General features: G+C 38.0%; 1 protein-coding gene across 2 annotated transcripts in view; it reads left to right on the top strand.

The window, feature by feature from the left end:
* pemt (phosphatidylethanolamine N-methyltransferase) overlaps window positions 1-16,077 on the top strand; it is an 85,206-nt gene extending 69,129 nt beyond the window's left edge. For both annotated transcript variants that reach the window (XM_056771132.1, XM_056771133.1), the window contains exons 6-7: window positions 10,744-10,818; window positions 15,469-16,077. In XM_056771132.1, coding sequence (XP_056627110.1) covers window positions 10,744-10,818; window positions 15,469-15,523 — 130 coding nt within the window. In that variant the 3' untranslated portion in view covers window positions 15,524-16,077. The remainder of the gene's footprint in view (window positions 1-10,743; window positions 10,819-15,468) is intronic.

The raw sequence follows: 16,077 nt of genomic DNA, 5'->3' as shown, positions 1-16,077 counted from the left end.
GCAGCGTGAGGAATTGACTCAGTGCAAAAAGACAACTAAAGCTTTCAGAGGAAAGAAAAGCAGATGGCCCGAACTAGAAAATGAGCTCGAAGACTGGGTCAACACACAGAGAGCAGACGGCCGAGGTGTTTCAACTGTGCAGATCCGACTGAAAGCCAAAACAATTGCCACCGCGATGAAGTTTGAGGATTTTAGAGGTGGACCATCGTGGTGTCTCAGATTTATGAGACGTAAAGGCCTGTCCATCAGGGTACGGACGAGTCTATGTCAGCAGCTCCCTCCCGACTACGAGGAAAAAGTTTCAAACTTCCGCAAATTCACTGATGCAAAGATAGTGGAGCATTCCATCGGCCCGCACGACATCATAAATATGGACGAGGTTCCTCTGACGTTTGACCTGCCTCTCACTCGGACTGTCAACAGGAAATGCGAATCATCCGTCACACTGAAAACAACTGGGCATGAAAAAATGCATTTCACCTGTGTTCTGAGCACGGCATCGTGAGAAAAGCTTCCACCGATGGTGATTTTGAAACGCACAACGATGCTGTTTTTTTGTGACAAGCCGGTTTTGGTTAAAACCAATTTATTTTTGTTACAAGCCGTGTTTCATTAAAGCCTATTTATTTTTGTTACAAGCCGTGTTTCGTTAAAGCCTGTATAAAGTTCATTTGTTTCAATGTACCGGTAGGCACCTGCGGCTTATAGACAGGTGCGGCTTATTTATGTTCAAAATAATATTTTTCTTTTAAAATTCAGTGGCTGCGGCTAATATTCAGGTGCGCTCAATAGTCCGGAAATTACGGTATGTATACTGTTACCACCTCCGGTGAATATGGGGTCTCAAGTTATTTTGGGGGTCGCGGGCTGAAAATTTGGGAACCCCTGCGTTAAGCCATGGGTATACTTGACCTTCTGTGTCCGTCTTCGTCTCGTGCACAAACGTGTCCGCACACCTTCTTTTACATACTCATCACGGATTGTGCGCGGACGTCCGAGTTTGACACATGAGCAAAACAGATGTGTGCTCTACCAGACCGTCAAAGGACAGTGCTGAAACAGCAAGACAACAACCAAACAGTATGGAGAAGGATATGCTTCTTAGCTTACTCTTCTTGGTTAACGCGGACAGGGTGAGCGTACGACTGCAGACCCTTCTTCTGATGACGAAAAAAACATCATGCGGGTGGTGTGCGGATGACCAGACCATACTTGTGGCTTTAGACTATGTGTAGATTCGTACAGCATTCATACTGAAGGTCTGGGAACTTTGGCTGCTCTCTTTGGCCAAAGAGGCCATAAGACTGACAGGTATCGCAACCAACCAATTTTTGTTTTAAGAAACATTACCAGTTTGATTTTCAATATTAGTAGTCAATTATATTAATTAATAGCATTTAGAAAGTTAATTAAATATTAATTTTATTTTCAGAATCTGTATCAGCAGTTATCACTCTGAATAATCATCCATCGGTGGAAAAATTTAGTATCAGTGCTTCTCAAATTTTAAGGGATTCATTGGATGTAATTTTCTGGGCAAATTGTTTTTTTTTATATCGCTGCTGTCCTTCTAATACCGTTTATCTCCACATATTTTTGCTATATAGCATTACAATTAGTGGTGGGCCGTTAACGCAGTGAGACTCTTATCGCGCGATAAAAAAAATGTCGCCGTTAATCTATTCTCAAAGTTGGGTTGGGAGCTGGGTCTATACTACGCAAGCTATGATGACTTTCACCTTGATATTTTAGCGCGGATGTATACCAGCTTAACTTCACTGTACGGGGCGAGAACGAGATTTTTCAACTCGCGTGATTCGCGTCATTCGCGGAAGCAGAAGCCGCCTCATCATCTCATAACCAGGGCTTCATTCGCGTGATTCGCGCAGCAAGTAGGTCTATTGGCTCTTTGCATTAACATATAAATCACTCGCGCTTGACACGCCATTCGCGTTTGGTCTGAACACAACATAACGTTACTGTGAAATTACCGCATCAAACGTGACGTGCTAACATGGATGCAGCTATGAAGCCGCCGGGTTTGCTTCAGGGAATATTAATTTTTAAGAAGCTTCCCAATAGAAACATCGACAAGACTAAAGTTGTTTGCACCTTGTGCAATGCGGAATTGGTTTAAAAAAACACTTTCTCTCAACAGGTAGTGGTCTAGCTTTAGTTGAAACCAGTAACTTTGTATTGAGATCTAGTGTATTATGGCTCCTGTATGACATATCGCTTGTTGCTCCCTCACTCTTTGTAAGTCCCTTTGGATAAAAGCGTCTGCTAAATGACTAAATGTAAATGTACTGTAGGAGCTCTTCCAGTATCAAGTACCACCTAAACGCAAAGCATCCCTTAGCTAATGCGGAAGTAAACACAAGTTCATCTTATTGAACATAATTTAATTTTCATCACCAATTATCATAGTAGAACAGCTTTCTCAAGCAGTTTGTGATGCATTTTGGAAACAGGAGATGAGCCCCTGGTCTAATGCGCCACCTGGCTTGAGAAACCCGTTCTCAAAGACTTACTTTTAGTCATTATTTGGGTAGCACACATATTCTGAATGCCTTCGGCAGAATTCAAATGAGCCATTTTAATCTAGATTAATCTAGATTAATCTTGGAATTAATCTAGATTAATCTAGATTAAAAAAATTAATCTATGCCCACCACTAATTACAATCCTTATCATCATTATTAGGATTTGTAATAAGTCTCTGTTTGTTCGTCAAAATTAATAATAAAAAGCACTGCCCATCCATCCAAACAGCTAATATTAAAAAAAATCCATTGGAAAGGAAATTGGTTTTGGACCCCATCTGTGATCTCTACATTGTATTAGTGAAAAGTAATGCATTATGGAATGTTTTCCATGCTTTGCAGCATATTTTATTTTGTTTCCACTAGGGCTTTCAATAGATAAAAAATATTGCGATTAATTGCATCCTTTTCGTTCAATTAAATGCGATTTAATCCTTCACGTATTGTGAAATTAAACATACTCTATTTATTTTGTTTAACATGTTTATTTTTATGCTGTCAATCGATTGGAAAAAATTATCGAACTAATTACTCACAGCTGTGATGTTTATAAATAGACTTCTACATTCCAATAATTTCACATTTTATCTTCTAATGAATGTAGAAACAACACATTACTTTAACAGAGTAATTTTATTAATGAAAGCCAACACTCTAATATTGTTTGCAACTGATCTCTTTATTAAATATATGATTTTTTTTCTACTAATCAACCCATGATATAAGTGTGCCCTTCCTGTCTAACAGGTAGGAAATAATCATAAAATAAATAAAGTTCTCAGACACTTTACAGCCTTCACTGCTAAAAACATGAAATACAGAAGAATCCTCATTAAAGCCACATTGATTTCATCTTTTCTTTTTTCTTTGATTAACATTAGTGATAGGAGTCACAGCAGCACATTTAAGAGCGTGGCTTGAGAGGTTTAAGAGACGCTAAGCAGGTCCAAGATGCGATTCCTAGTTACACTTAAGTTTTATTTAACTCGTTGAAGACTGCGTTTGCGAAAATACTAAACAAAATGTGCTTTCTGGCATAATCTTGTGTGTCTTTGTTTATTCTAAGCACGAAAGAGAAATACTGGTGCCCTCTCTGACAGATTCTGACGCTGCCTTTAGCCCGTGTTCACCAAACAGGATCACTTTCGTGTTGCGTTGAGCCATGTTCCTTAGCCAGAAGCTGTCTATCTATACTGGATATGTCGATACAACCATTTCAAATCCTGCTTAAATAGTTTAAAGACCTTTATATGAATTAGATCTTGATTATATAATGTAACGCTAGATAATGATAACAGAAAAAACAGATGTTGCATTAATGCCGTTAACTATTTTAACACGTTAATCTGAAAAACATTATTGCAGTCGTTAACACGTTAACCTTGACAGCCCTAGTGTCCACACAGAAAGACGCAAGTTTAAAAAAGCCTCTTGTGCCAGTAAATCCCAGTGACCAAAAGGGAAAAAGCTGTTAAGACGTCTTCAACTCTTCTACGTCAATGCACCTGCGCAGAGCACTCTCTCGCTATTAATGTTTCCAAGCCCCCTCACATGTTTCTAACCACATTTGCTTGGGAAGAACTATGTATGCAGTATGCCAACTCAAGGCACACTCTTAAAAGATCTTTAATATCCCTCCTTCACACAGTGCCTCAACCCGTGCACTTGTTTCTTTTTACTGAAATATTGTCTAGTGTTCTTTTTAGCTCTTTAGACATCAAGCACCTTACAAGCTTTATTAAAACACTGTATACAAATGTGCATGGCCATATCTACATCATATTCACATTCATTTAACAGGCTGCTATGGGGAAAACAATGTTGAGTTTTGAAATTATTCAAAATGTATTGCAATTGAGTAAATATTGTTGTACCTTTTAAAAATGTATTTTTACAGTGGAATTTATTTGCATCTTCTGTCATTATGGTATGTTTTAGATATATGTTAATAGTTTTCTCTGAACAAATCAGGTCATTTCACGGAGCAGATGGCCATGTTCTCTTTTATTGCCTCATCTCAGATTATACAAAATTACACATAATTTCGAAACTAGATGCTTTCAGACATCTTCTGTTGACTCCAAAAAACACCAGGAAATTTTAACAGGGTTTCTGGTTTTAAGCGACAAATCAAAAGTGTCCAAAACCGCCCCTATGTTATTTGGGGCTAGTCATGCCTTTATTAGAACAAAATCACACAATTTATTTTTTATAGATTTTTAGTGGTTTCTATTTGTGGCTTCCTACCGGCTAAACAATACAGGCATGCATGTATCTTTGTGCTGCTTTGTGCTGCTCTTGTGCAGTATGCATGTATTTTTCATATTAAGTCGATACACAATTTCCCAATAATTTCATTATCATAACCATTTTTGGCCTGTGGGTGCATGATACCCCTACTGTCTGGTGTCAGGGTTAATAATGGCACGATACAAACTGTGTAATATTGTAAAACATTCTTGGGTTATGAATATTATAAAAATGTTATAAAGAAATAAAATAGCTCTGCATATAGTGGAGCTCTGTACATACTCTAATCCTAATTTGGCATAATGTTGCAGTCTGCTTCATTACTATAGCAACAACTGTCATTGATATGTCAGTCAGACGTGTAGAATCCTTGAACAGAATACCCTATTACTGGATAAATGGAGATGCACGTGTTCTATTCTTTCTGTAGCTTGGTTTATAGACCATGGCACTAAGAGCAACGAGGTCATGGGTTTGATCATCAAAGAATGTACATACTGATAATATATACTGTATAAACTGAATGAGCTGATGACCCCTTCGGCTAATATCTGACTAATGGATGTATATGAATGCCTTTTAATAGTTTTCCATTGCATTGTGTTATGAACATGCATTTGTTGAAAGAACTTTCCATGAAAAGTCTGAGGTTTATTAAAAGCACATTTAATAATGGCTCAATAGACTTGCGATGCAACACTAACTGAATAAAGCATTCAAATGTAAAATAACGATTCATAGTCATCACAGTATACTGAAATATAGATTAAACCATATTAAAGTTATTAAAGTTGATCAATCATGAGCAGTGAGTCTGTTTTGTCTTTGTTTTTTTGTTGTTTGCTGAGCATAAAAACATATATTAAAGCATATATTTAGTATGCTGCTTTCCCTTTAAGAGCTAGCATGCATTTTTGTTTCCCCACTGTCTTCTTTAACAGCAAACTATAAAGAATTTATCAAAGTGATATAGAACCTATGCGCTAAACAATAACATAAAATAAGTTAAATTGCTTAAATTTGCATCAGGAGTAGACTTTGAATTTGAGCTTGCGCATACAGAATGTACGCATCCTGTGAGCTGTTCTCGACGCCTCTTGTTTGGTGTGCTACTCCGTTAACTTACATACGCCTTTGTTTGTTTACGTTGCACTGAAAGCCCGACTGTCACCGCTACAGCCTTGATTGTTCATGTACATGTAAGATTCACTGTTTGGTCTCTCTGCCATAGTTAATCTAGTGTGTGTCGTGGCCTCCATGTCTCTGATAAGTAGGGTTGACCACTTTGTTGCTATGAAGTACGGGACAAAACTGTGCAGCAGTACTAATTAGCAAAGGCAAGATGTCATTGCTTCGTATTTGCATTTAAGTTACTCTCTAAATGGTTACATACAGTGCTGTACAGTATTTGAACATTTTAGCACAACTAAATGCACAATTAAGCCGTTCTCATTTATACGTCTATATTTACCATTTCTGTTTTCAGACATAAATTTATAAAATAGTACACTATTCGCCCATCTGGGTAACAAACTATGTGCATGTGTCCTAAAGACAAACTACATTCATGTTGCTATGTGCTTTTCTGTCAAACGTTTGTTAACACCGCAAAACTGATTTGTGCACCCCTCTCTGTCTGTGTGCGAGTGTGTGTGACGCGGCGGTCTGAGGGAGTGTGAGTGATCGTGAGTGACTGTTGCAAATTCAGAAACAATGCCAAATTTTGCCCTACTTTATGTAAACTGATGCGCATCAGAGGGGCTGTGATTAAATGACAGGTGTCAATATCATTCGCAAGTGTCTTGATCACTGCTGCTGTTGTTGCTTCAATCCGCGGAGCAGTAAATAAAAGGGAAATGGGAAGTCACGTACGGGACAAATCAGGCAGGCTCAATAAAGGGACGCCCTGGCTTATACGGGACGGTTGGCAACCATACGTACTGTATTCTAGACAACTTAGTAGGATTTATGTCAATTAAAATGTACAAACCAGAAGCAATTACACCCAACACATAGACAAGGGATAGCTCTTCATAGACCACAAAAGAGATATTTATTTTTCATTTGCCCATTTTTGAGAAATATGGACTGATATGAATGTGACAATTCAATTATGGATGTGACAACTCACTTACCTGACTATGAAAAAACTGCTTTAAAGGAAAATGCTTCGAAAACTTTAAGAGTCACAAAGAAAATGTCATATTCAAGTTTTGAACGACATGAGGGTGAATAAATGATGATAAAATGTGTAAGTAGTGATTTTAATTACAAAAAATGAATCTGATGTCGTCTGTGCCTGGCCATAGACCTCATTGCACAATTCAGAGTGTGGGCTTGCATCGCCTTCCAGCCTGCATCCTATTAACCTACTTCCACTTGCCCTAAAACACAAGTGACGTGAAGAGGCCATTTGTTAGATAAGACTTACCATGCGTGTGTGTAACAGAGGGGTCAGGTTGAGAGCAGGTAATTTAAAGCAATTTCTGGTGGTTGTTGAATAGACAAGTTTTGTAAGACTCTGCTGTGGATGTAATAAAGCATGAAACGGCTATGCATGCGTCTGGATACCAGTGCTCTGAACTCAAGAATGGGGTCAATGCGCCATATAAAAGATGATGTTTCAGTGCTTGGAAGAAGGATTTTATAAGCCCACAGAGCACATCTACCGAGTGTGACGGCTTCATTCGCTGCTGCCCTTTCCTTTAGGGTCCATTATACTAAAATTTATATGACTTGTCTCGTATAACCAGCCTATTATAGCTTATTTTACTAAATTTCTGAGCATATTAGCCCAGTTCTGCCCAAATATATGATTCTGTTTTATTACCCCTCATAAGACTACAATTAGGTCAAGAGCTGTTATATATTATTTATGGCAGAAACTTTCCTTTTAGTAATGACTCTATATCATGTTGTGCTACGCCTCTAGAGGCAATTGAGAATGACATCACCGCTGCTTATGATTGGCGGACAGAATGTGATTAACCCAACGCTGTGTTACTCAGCTCAGATGTTTCTTAAAAAGCATGCAGGTGGTCATTTCGGGAAAGGGCACTACATGTCTCTGTATACGCATTAAGCAAATGTTTCCCAGAAGGTTATATAAGACACTAGCTCAGTACCCGTTGCAAAACAAAACAGGATTCAATATGGATTGGAAATACGTTAAAAGAAAAGGTCAAATACAAACAGTAAACATAATAATGTTTTATTAAAAAGGTTCGGGAGGAGCATGTGCAGATAATTAACTCGGCTGGCTTTCGATAAACAATCACAGCAATCATCCTAACAGCCTGTATGTAGTCAAGCCACCTCGCCTCCATTCTCTCCGACGTTTCGCAACATCCCTCCTCCACCCCGACTCCACACCACAAGCCCGTTTTCACCTCAGCAGGGGGGTATGATCCGGGTCCGGGGACACACCAAGCCCGGGGCCCTCTCACCGGTCAAAGGGCAGGTCCTCTGAGTTCGAGGAGGATTATCTACCTCAGAGACCTCGCCCCGGGACAGCACGCCAAACACGCATACTATCCATCCCGTTCATTAGCTGCAAGGCGAGCTTGTGAATGATATCTGTCTTGTTCATTTACAGTTGTGTATGCTCTTGGCAGAAACTTGATTCCAAACTCTCTTACAGTGCATTCATCGTCAATATTTTATTGCACTCGGCGATGCCACTGTCCTTTGTTTCAGCTATGAGAATAAGTTTCCATTACAATTATACTTAGAAGATACTTGCTTAATTCAATGGCTTATTCAAAAACTGTTGAGCAGATACCAAGAACTATATCTGATATCTTTGTTATGGAACACTTACAACATCAGCACCAAGCTTGAACATCAACCTGTTCATTTCGAAAATCAGATTTTAAGCCTTATTGAACACAGTTTATCATCACTTGATCATGCGAGCATTGGTCACTGAAGAGCGGGAGCCCACAACAAAACTTTGCAGACTAAAAAGCAGCTGTGGTTTTGGAACCACTGATCTAGTGCGATCTTGTTGCAACTCACCGGACACAACAAAAGCCACAGAAAGTTAACTATTAATTTCAGATTGTCAAATTTAATGAAGAAAGTCAAATATCCTGATTATAGTGCAGGACAATGATCCTCCTGTGAAAGCGTTCTTACCCCATTACTCTGAAATTAGATTTTCTTTGGTCACTGGAAATTGTCGGTACTCACTGACTTCTATTAAACGGACACAAAACCAATGCAAGTCAATGGGTACCGCCATTTTTGGTTACCAACATTCCATCCTATCAAAATATATTTTTTTGTGTTCTGCAGAAGATAGTCATACAGGTTTGAAATGACAAAGGGGTGAGTAGATGATGACAGAATTGACATTTTGGATAAACTATCTATTAAAGCACACTTTGTATGTATTAGAGCAGGGGTTTCCAAACTTTTCAGCCCGCGACCCCCCAAAAAAGTAAATAAACATTGTGCACAACTGTACACCCTGCATTGTCTTTGGTCGATATCAACCAATGTTTAATTTCGACAAATGAAAATATCCTAAATTTAAAGCCTGAAAAATGATCTGCAAGCACATATGAGTATTTCAATTCAATTCTTTATGGTGCTGTATGATTTGCTGAACCTGACTAATGCGGTTGCTAATGTGACATAATCATCTCAGGGGGTTAAAAATCGAGGGGGAGTAAATTTGAAAGGCTAACGGCTTTTTTGCCGAAAATTACAAAACAAGCCGGATTCACCTGGGCTTTGAATTGAAAAGTGCAATTATTTCCTCATTATCCAAAGAGTCTGCGATTTCATGTTCCATGGATAATAGCGACAGGTAGTTTTGCCTGAGTGTGGACATCGACCTTAAGCGGGTCTTTTTATGATGCGCAGTGGAAAAAAGTCTCTCAACTGTGCATGTAGTTGTTGGTAAAGTTGTTTTAAGATTCCGTACTTATTAATAGCTCAGAATCTAGAACGTTAGATCTGTTGTGTTTGTTGTTGCATCAGCCTCGTCTGAACTAGCTCCCACTTCTAGTGTCCTTATCGTCTGTTTAGATGTAACGCAGGGTGTATACACGATTAAAGGTAAAAAAATGCTGTATTTTCCACATACCGTGCATGTTTTTATCTCCTCTTTGCCCCACCCTCTGTGCAACGCGCAGATTTTTTATACGTAAAATGTCCTCACAAATTGGTTGTAATGATAATTCACTGGATTACTGAGGACATTTGGCCTTCGTAAATATAGCTAAACTGGTACACAAACACACACAGAGTTTTATCTCCTGTGATTATGTATTTCCTATTGAAACATGTAGTTTTTAACCAGTAGTCAATGCTGTGCTATTTCCTGTTGCTAGTCGAGATATTAGGAATGAAGAAATTTACTCACTAGAGAGGATTTTATTGAATGAAAAAAAAGGGATATGCAAAATGTCATCTTTTAATTTCTTATTAAGGCAGAACTACATTTTCATCCAGCAAAAAAACAAATGTTGCATGAAAAATTATATATATATATAATAAATATATATAAATATTTTTTTTTTATTCTGTCCCTTGCTTACTCCAGCTTTAATACTCCTAGTAGCATGGCCTTGTAAACTAACAGTACTGTTTAGCGTGTTGACAAAATGTTTTTATGCTCTCCTACTTGAAAGTCGCTTTGGATAAAAGCATCTGCCAAATAAATAAATGTAAATGAGTCATTATTTTTTAAAAGCTCTGTTTTGATTAGGAAATGTATTGGTCTGTGACTCATGGCTCTTTAAACCTGAAACGATGTGTCACTCCTCACAACTGTGTGTGCATGACAAAGCTAACTTGCTACTCAATTTAAGGGAAAATTTCTTTAACTTTTATTGAGTTTCTTAAAATGGCTGACCAGTAAACCAGTGTGACTACTTTTCTGTGTTTTTAGTTATTGTAAAGTTGTAAATATGTGTTTTAAAAAAATATGTATGTGCTCTAGGAATGCCAGTCCTGTAGGGGTGGTCCTGACTGCAGTGGTTGGTTTGTCATACAGGATAGCTATCGCATACGAGGGGTAAGTGAATATACATATATACATATACATCATTTTTTACAATCGAATTTATACATTTAACAAACTTCTATGTGCAAAAGATAAAAGGCCGTACAGGCCATTTATGCTGCGTGCATTCTATTTATGCTCTATGGATCATCAATACTGTTGCGCGTACTCCTTATGCTCTATTGCTTTCCTGTAGCTCAGTGGTAGTTGCATTGTGTTAACAACGCAAAGATTTGGGTCGATCCCAGGGGAAACCCAAGTAAATGAATAGGATAATGCAAAGTAAGTCGCTTTGGATAAAAGGGTCTGCCAAATGCATAAATGTAAATGCAATGAATGTGTATTATTTTTGCGCGTTCTTGTTCTGTGTAAAAATTTGGTTACTAAGCAGCTCAGTTGTAATTTAAGTGAAGTGTAGGACTAAATCTTAAGTGTCAGGCTTAGAGATGATTTACGACACTTTCCTGTGTCGCAAACAGGATTTTGGAAGACGACATTGGCATGGACCAATCACTGAATAGATTTTTTAAGAATATTCTCTGATACACTCACGTTGAATGGTGAAATTCCTAAAAGAAGTTTATATCCAACACACATATGACAATAAAGACTTTTCAAGAGAATACATTATGATATAGACATTTGAAAATGAAAAATAAACACTTAAAAGTTCCACCTACAATTACGCCTATGCAGGGGAGTACTGAATTTGTACGTGTATAATGTGGAATGATACAGTTCCATTGGCCAACCCCTCCACCACATGTGTCTGTCTCCTGAGTGCCATCACAAGCCCCTAGTGACATCTTGAGCTGTCTTAAATAATTGTGAGAGTAAGAGTGAATCTTAGCTTTAAGAAATTTGATAACTTGCTTTTATATTTAAGTTTGGAAGTAGAAGTAATGTTTTACATACGGTTGACTCATAAACGGACGTGTTAACCTGAATTCTATAAGTCTTTAGTTCTTTACAACCTTATTGAGCATTCTGCCTTGTGTTTTTGGAGTGATCTTGGCTGAATGCCCACTTCTATGGAGAGAAGCCACAGTATCATATCGTTTCCATTTTGTCTAACTGTGGACTGATGATATCTAAAGTCTTTGAATTACTCTGTTACCTTTTCCAGCTAAAAGCATATCAATACGTCTTGATTGTAGATCTTCTGCCATTTTTTTCCCCCAAGGCATGGCTCACATTAACTATTGCTGCTTTTAAAAAGCACACTGACACTGTTTGGGTGTTTATATGAGTCAATTTAGACCTAAACCACATCTCTTTTCATTGATTGGACTCCTGGTTTGTTAACACCTGAATCCAATTCATATATTCGATATTTGCTGGTAATTGTTCAAAATTTCTTCAAAATTTGCATCCCTCCAGGCATGCACGCATATAGGCTGCATGGACGTATGTTTAGAGAGTGTTAGAGACCTGCTACAATGCCTATGATGGACAATTTAAAAGGCTATTTCCTAAAAATTTCGATTTGTGTAAATTTGTAGTTGTGTCTTGGTCCTATCTTAACAAACCATACATAAATGGAAAGCGTATTTGTTCAGTCTTCAGATAATATTTAAATCTTAAGTTAAAAAAATTGACCCTTATGCATACTGTACATTTTAGGGCAAAGTTTACGGGTTAAGTAACAGATAGATAATGTATGTTTACTTCAATCAAAGGCCTCAGGACAGAGCACATAGCCGAATTAGCAGCTTCTATTTGTGATGAAAATAAAAAGAACAGGAGCTACCAGTGAGTCTGAGACACACTTGGCTAAAAGTAAAAAAAAGTTGCAAGAAAAGGTCAGCCAGCTTAGCTCCTACTGCTGCAATGAAAGGTTAAGCAGAAAGACTGCCAACTTTCCCCCATTGAGACTGCAATAAATGCAGAGCTAAAACACACACACTGTAAAATCACTATGGTTACCGGAGTTCGTCAGTGTGCTGAACTTTAATAGCACCAAAATAAAAACAACAACAGCTAAGACAAAACAGCTTATTAGTAGTCTGGTCTGTCTGTGCAGACTGATGATGAGAAGGGCTGGCTAATATGAAAAATTACACGTCACACAAACACAGGGTGTCAGTAACTTTATGAATAGATTTGGACCTATCCTTTGAATCCAAAAAAACGTTTCTGTTATGTTGTCACAGCATGCAGAAGAGCAGTGAAAAGGAAGGAATGTTTTTTCAAAAAAATTGTGCCTCTCAATATGCTCTGCAGTTTCCTGTGACATGATTCGTCATAATTTGAACACAAAAGTAGAGCCATAATGACGTCAATTCATAAGCCAGCCTGGAAGGTTAATTTGCTGTTGATTCTTTGGACTTTTTGAATATCTTATTTTCAATTAAATACGGTCTTGGACTTACCAAGGTATTCAATTTGAATTTCTGTTAATTCTTTATTAAATAGGCTGGTATGAACATTAGAATAGCGACAACACTTCTACCCTTTATGTGTAAGGATTTAAGTTTACATGCTTGATGAACGAAGCATGAATTAATTGTTGTTATACTAGTGCAGCATGTAGGACAACCGGCAGAAATCATTTCAATCTTTTTTATATTTTCACATTTATGTGCATACAAATTGAAAGTGAATCCACGAAATGTGTGCATTCATGGGAATGAGACGCTTTCTGTTCTTTTAACCTTTCATGCCATATCTGTCCATTCAGCCACTATCTGCTTCCTCCTCTTTCAGTAGCCAGAATTTTGTTTTTGAGGGGGCCTGTCTGTAAATGAGGAGGCCATTATTATAATTTATACCACGGGGCTGTGGAATGGTTGATTCTGATTGGCTGACGAAGGTTCTACAGGTACATTATTTTTCAGTCAAACCTGTGAGGTAGTTCCAGATTTGTCTAACGAATTACAGTTCGGTATCACGGCACCAAGTTTAACCATTATAACGGATTTATACTGTAGCTACAGTCCACCACAAACAACATTGAAGACGATTTAAACTTCCATAAATAATGTCTAATATTTATGGAAAGAAAGAAAATTTCGACAACGGAGCGAAAGCTGTACTTGACAGTCCAGAAGAAGATTAAAAAGAAAGAAAGCTAACATCACAGGCAGCCAGCATTAGGAAACGTCATAAAGGGGTCACTGAAGAAGAATTAGATAAGATTGAAGGGGAAAAACACCAAAAAGACAAAAGCCTTGTTAGTAAATGTGTTCAACGATTGAAAAAAAAAAATACCACTTCTGAAGAGGTAGAAAGAGAGGAGGTTAAACGCTTTAAACAACCAACTGTGAGAACTGCAGCTGGCACTAAATGAATAAATAAACATCGATCGATTACTTGTTCTGTTTTTTTTTACATCATGCTTATAACTATAAAATAACAACAAAATAATTTATAAATTTTGAAAAACTTACTTGTTCGGAGGGTTTTGTCATCACTTCAATCACATGTGCACACGATCTCTCTCAAGCCTTTAAAATGACGTCTTGGAATTACCGGCAGCTTCGGATGAGACAATAGTCCCCCACTCACAGTTGCATTAGAAGTGCGGCAAACATAACAAATCTCTTGAAAAAAAAACTGAAAAATGACTTGTGATGTAGTAACCATGGTATAAGCGAAATAATTGACTCCGGTCCTTTCAATTATCGAAAGTTAATGCACACCCGAGGTGTGCTCCGCTCAGCTGTGGCTGCATTATAACCTTGTGGTGTGCCTTAACTTTCGATAATTGAACGGCCCGTTGTCAATTATTCCTTAGGTATATAGCCATTTCATTAGGTTTCTATCTATTACTAAAATGATATACCTATATTTAGACACCACATTTCACCATTTTAGCAAACATAAACATAGCCTAGTGGTTCTTAATCCTCGTTCTCGCGAACCTAAACTCAGCTCCAACCATGTCCCGCCTCTTTGCCCATTTTCGATTATCCGGGAGTGACGTGCTGCTAAGATGGTGATGGTCAGCTCCGCCCACTTTAAGCTTCAAAATTGCTTACTAATTTACAACAGAAGTTTGAAGGGTTATTCAACCGCAATCATGTGATTTTTACACTTCAGTGCCCTTTATGTCCACTTCGTAGGGCTCTTACGGGTGAATTGAACAAACCTCCGAAGCGGTAAGAGAAGCATACAAAATATGCAGAGCGGAGGGTCGTGGTTATTGACTTACATGGTAAGGCGTGAGAAAACGTTCTGTTGAGAAAAGTCTTTTGACACTAGAAGTCAAGAAGTCATATTCAGTGTAATCCTTATCTTTAGCAGTCTACTCATTTTCTTACTGCTCATCTTTTCGTAATTTATAAAAAAAAACTGAATATTGTGCACCCGCCATCGCGGTGTATAAATTAAACTCTTGGTGCAAAAGATGTTATGCACAACACGTGACATAAATAAACCAGTAACTTTGAAAACATCAGGGACGCCTTGGAACAAATCAATAATTCCTTATTTTTTATTCTAAGCAAACAAAAATCTGAATGTAAATGGGACATAGGCCCCCTCGTGGCTAGCCTACTGGTGCAGATGTGGAGGTCCATAAACCTTGAAGCTGTAATATGGTGCATATGAGATCAATGAGAGGTTGTGTATCTAGCACACAGAAGGTGCGAGGTACAGGCCGGTACGGTGCAATGGTCCTTTAGACTTACCCTGTGTTTGCTTACCTTGTCATATTTGCAGACCATTCACAGAGGAGATCTATCGGCAGAGGAGCCAACGGTGCAAGCACAAATAGAAGGAAGCGTGTTTGTCCAAGCATGTCACATGAGGTCTGCTGACACTGCTACATCTTGGACTGTCATGTGGAGAAGAGTGAAGGGAAACGGGGGATGCCCATGAACTTTGGATTGTATACACTGGTGTAGCTTTTTGAAACTGAACTGTGACACCCAGAGCAGGTTGTCTTATTGGAGCTTAATGATGAAGGAATATGTTAAAAGCACAGCTGATAATTGCACATAAAAATTATTCACAGACATTTTACCACAAAATGTTTCCTTTTTAAATGGTAGGGAGATTTTTATGTCAGTCTCAAATCATTTACTTTTCCCTCATCTGTCCATTATATGCTCATTTTGACATAACTGTAACGATACAGTTTTTTTCTCAATTCATTCCTAGTGTATATCCAAGCTTAAATCAGCTCTTTTATGTTCCATTTGATGTTATGTGAAGAGACTGAATGATACATGCTTTGGTTTCTTTTTCTTGAGTATGTACAGTTGGAGTACTATGTCCTTTGTTTGTTACCAAAGGTAAAATAAATGGATGCATCCTCATCTTCAGTTA

Source organism: Triplophysa dalaica, chromosome 17 (assembly GCF_015846415.1).
Source record: "Triplophysa dalaica isolate WHDGS20190420 chromosome 17, ASM1584641v1, whole genome shotgun sequence".
Lineage (NCBI taxonomy): Eukaryota > Metazoa > Chordata > Actinopteri > Cypriniformes > Nemacheilidae > Triplophysa > Triplophysa dalaica.
The sequence above is the reverse complement of the archived record's forward strand: the minus strand, read 5'-3'. Positions and strand labels throughout refer to the sequence as shown.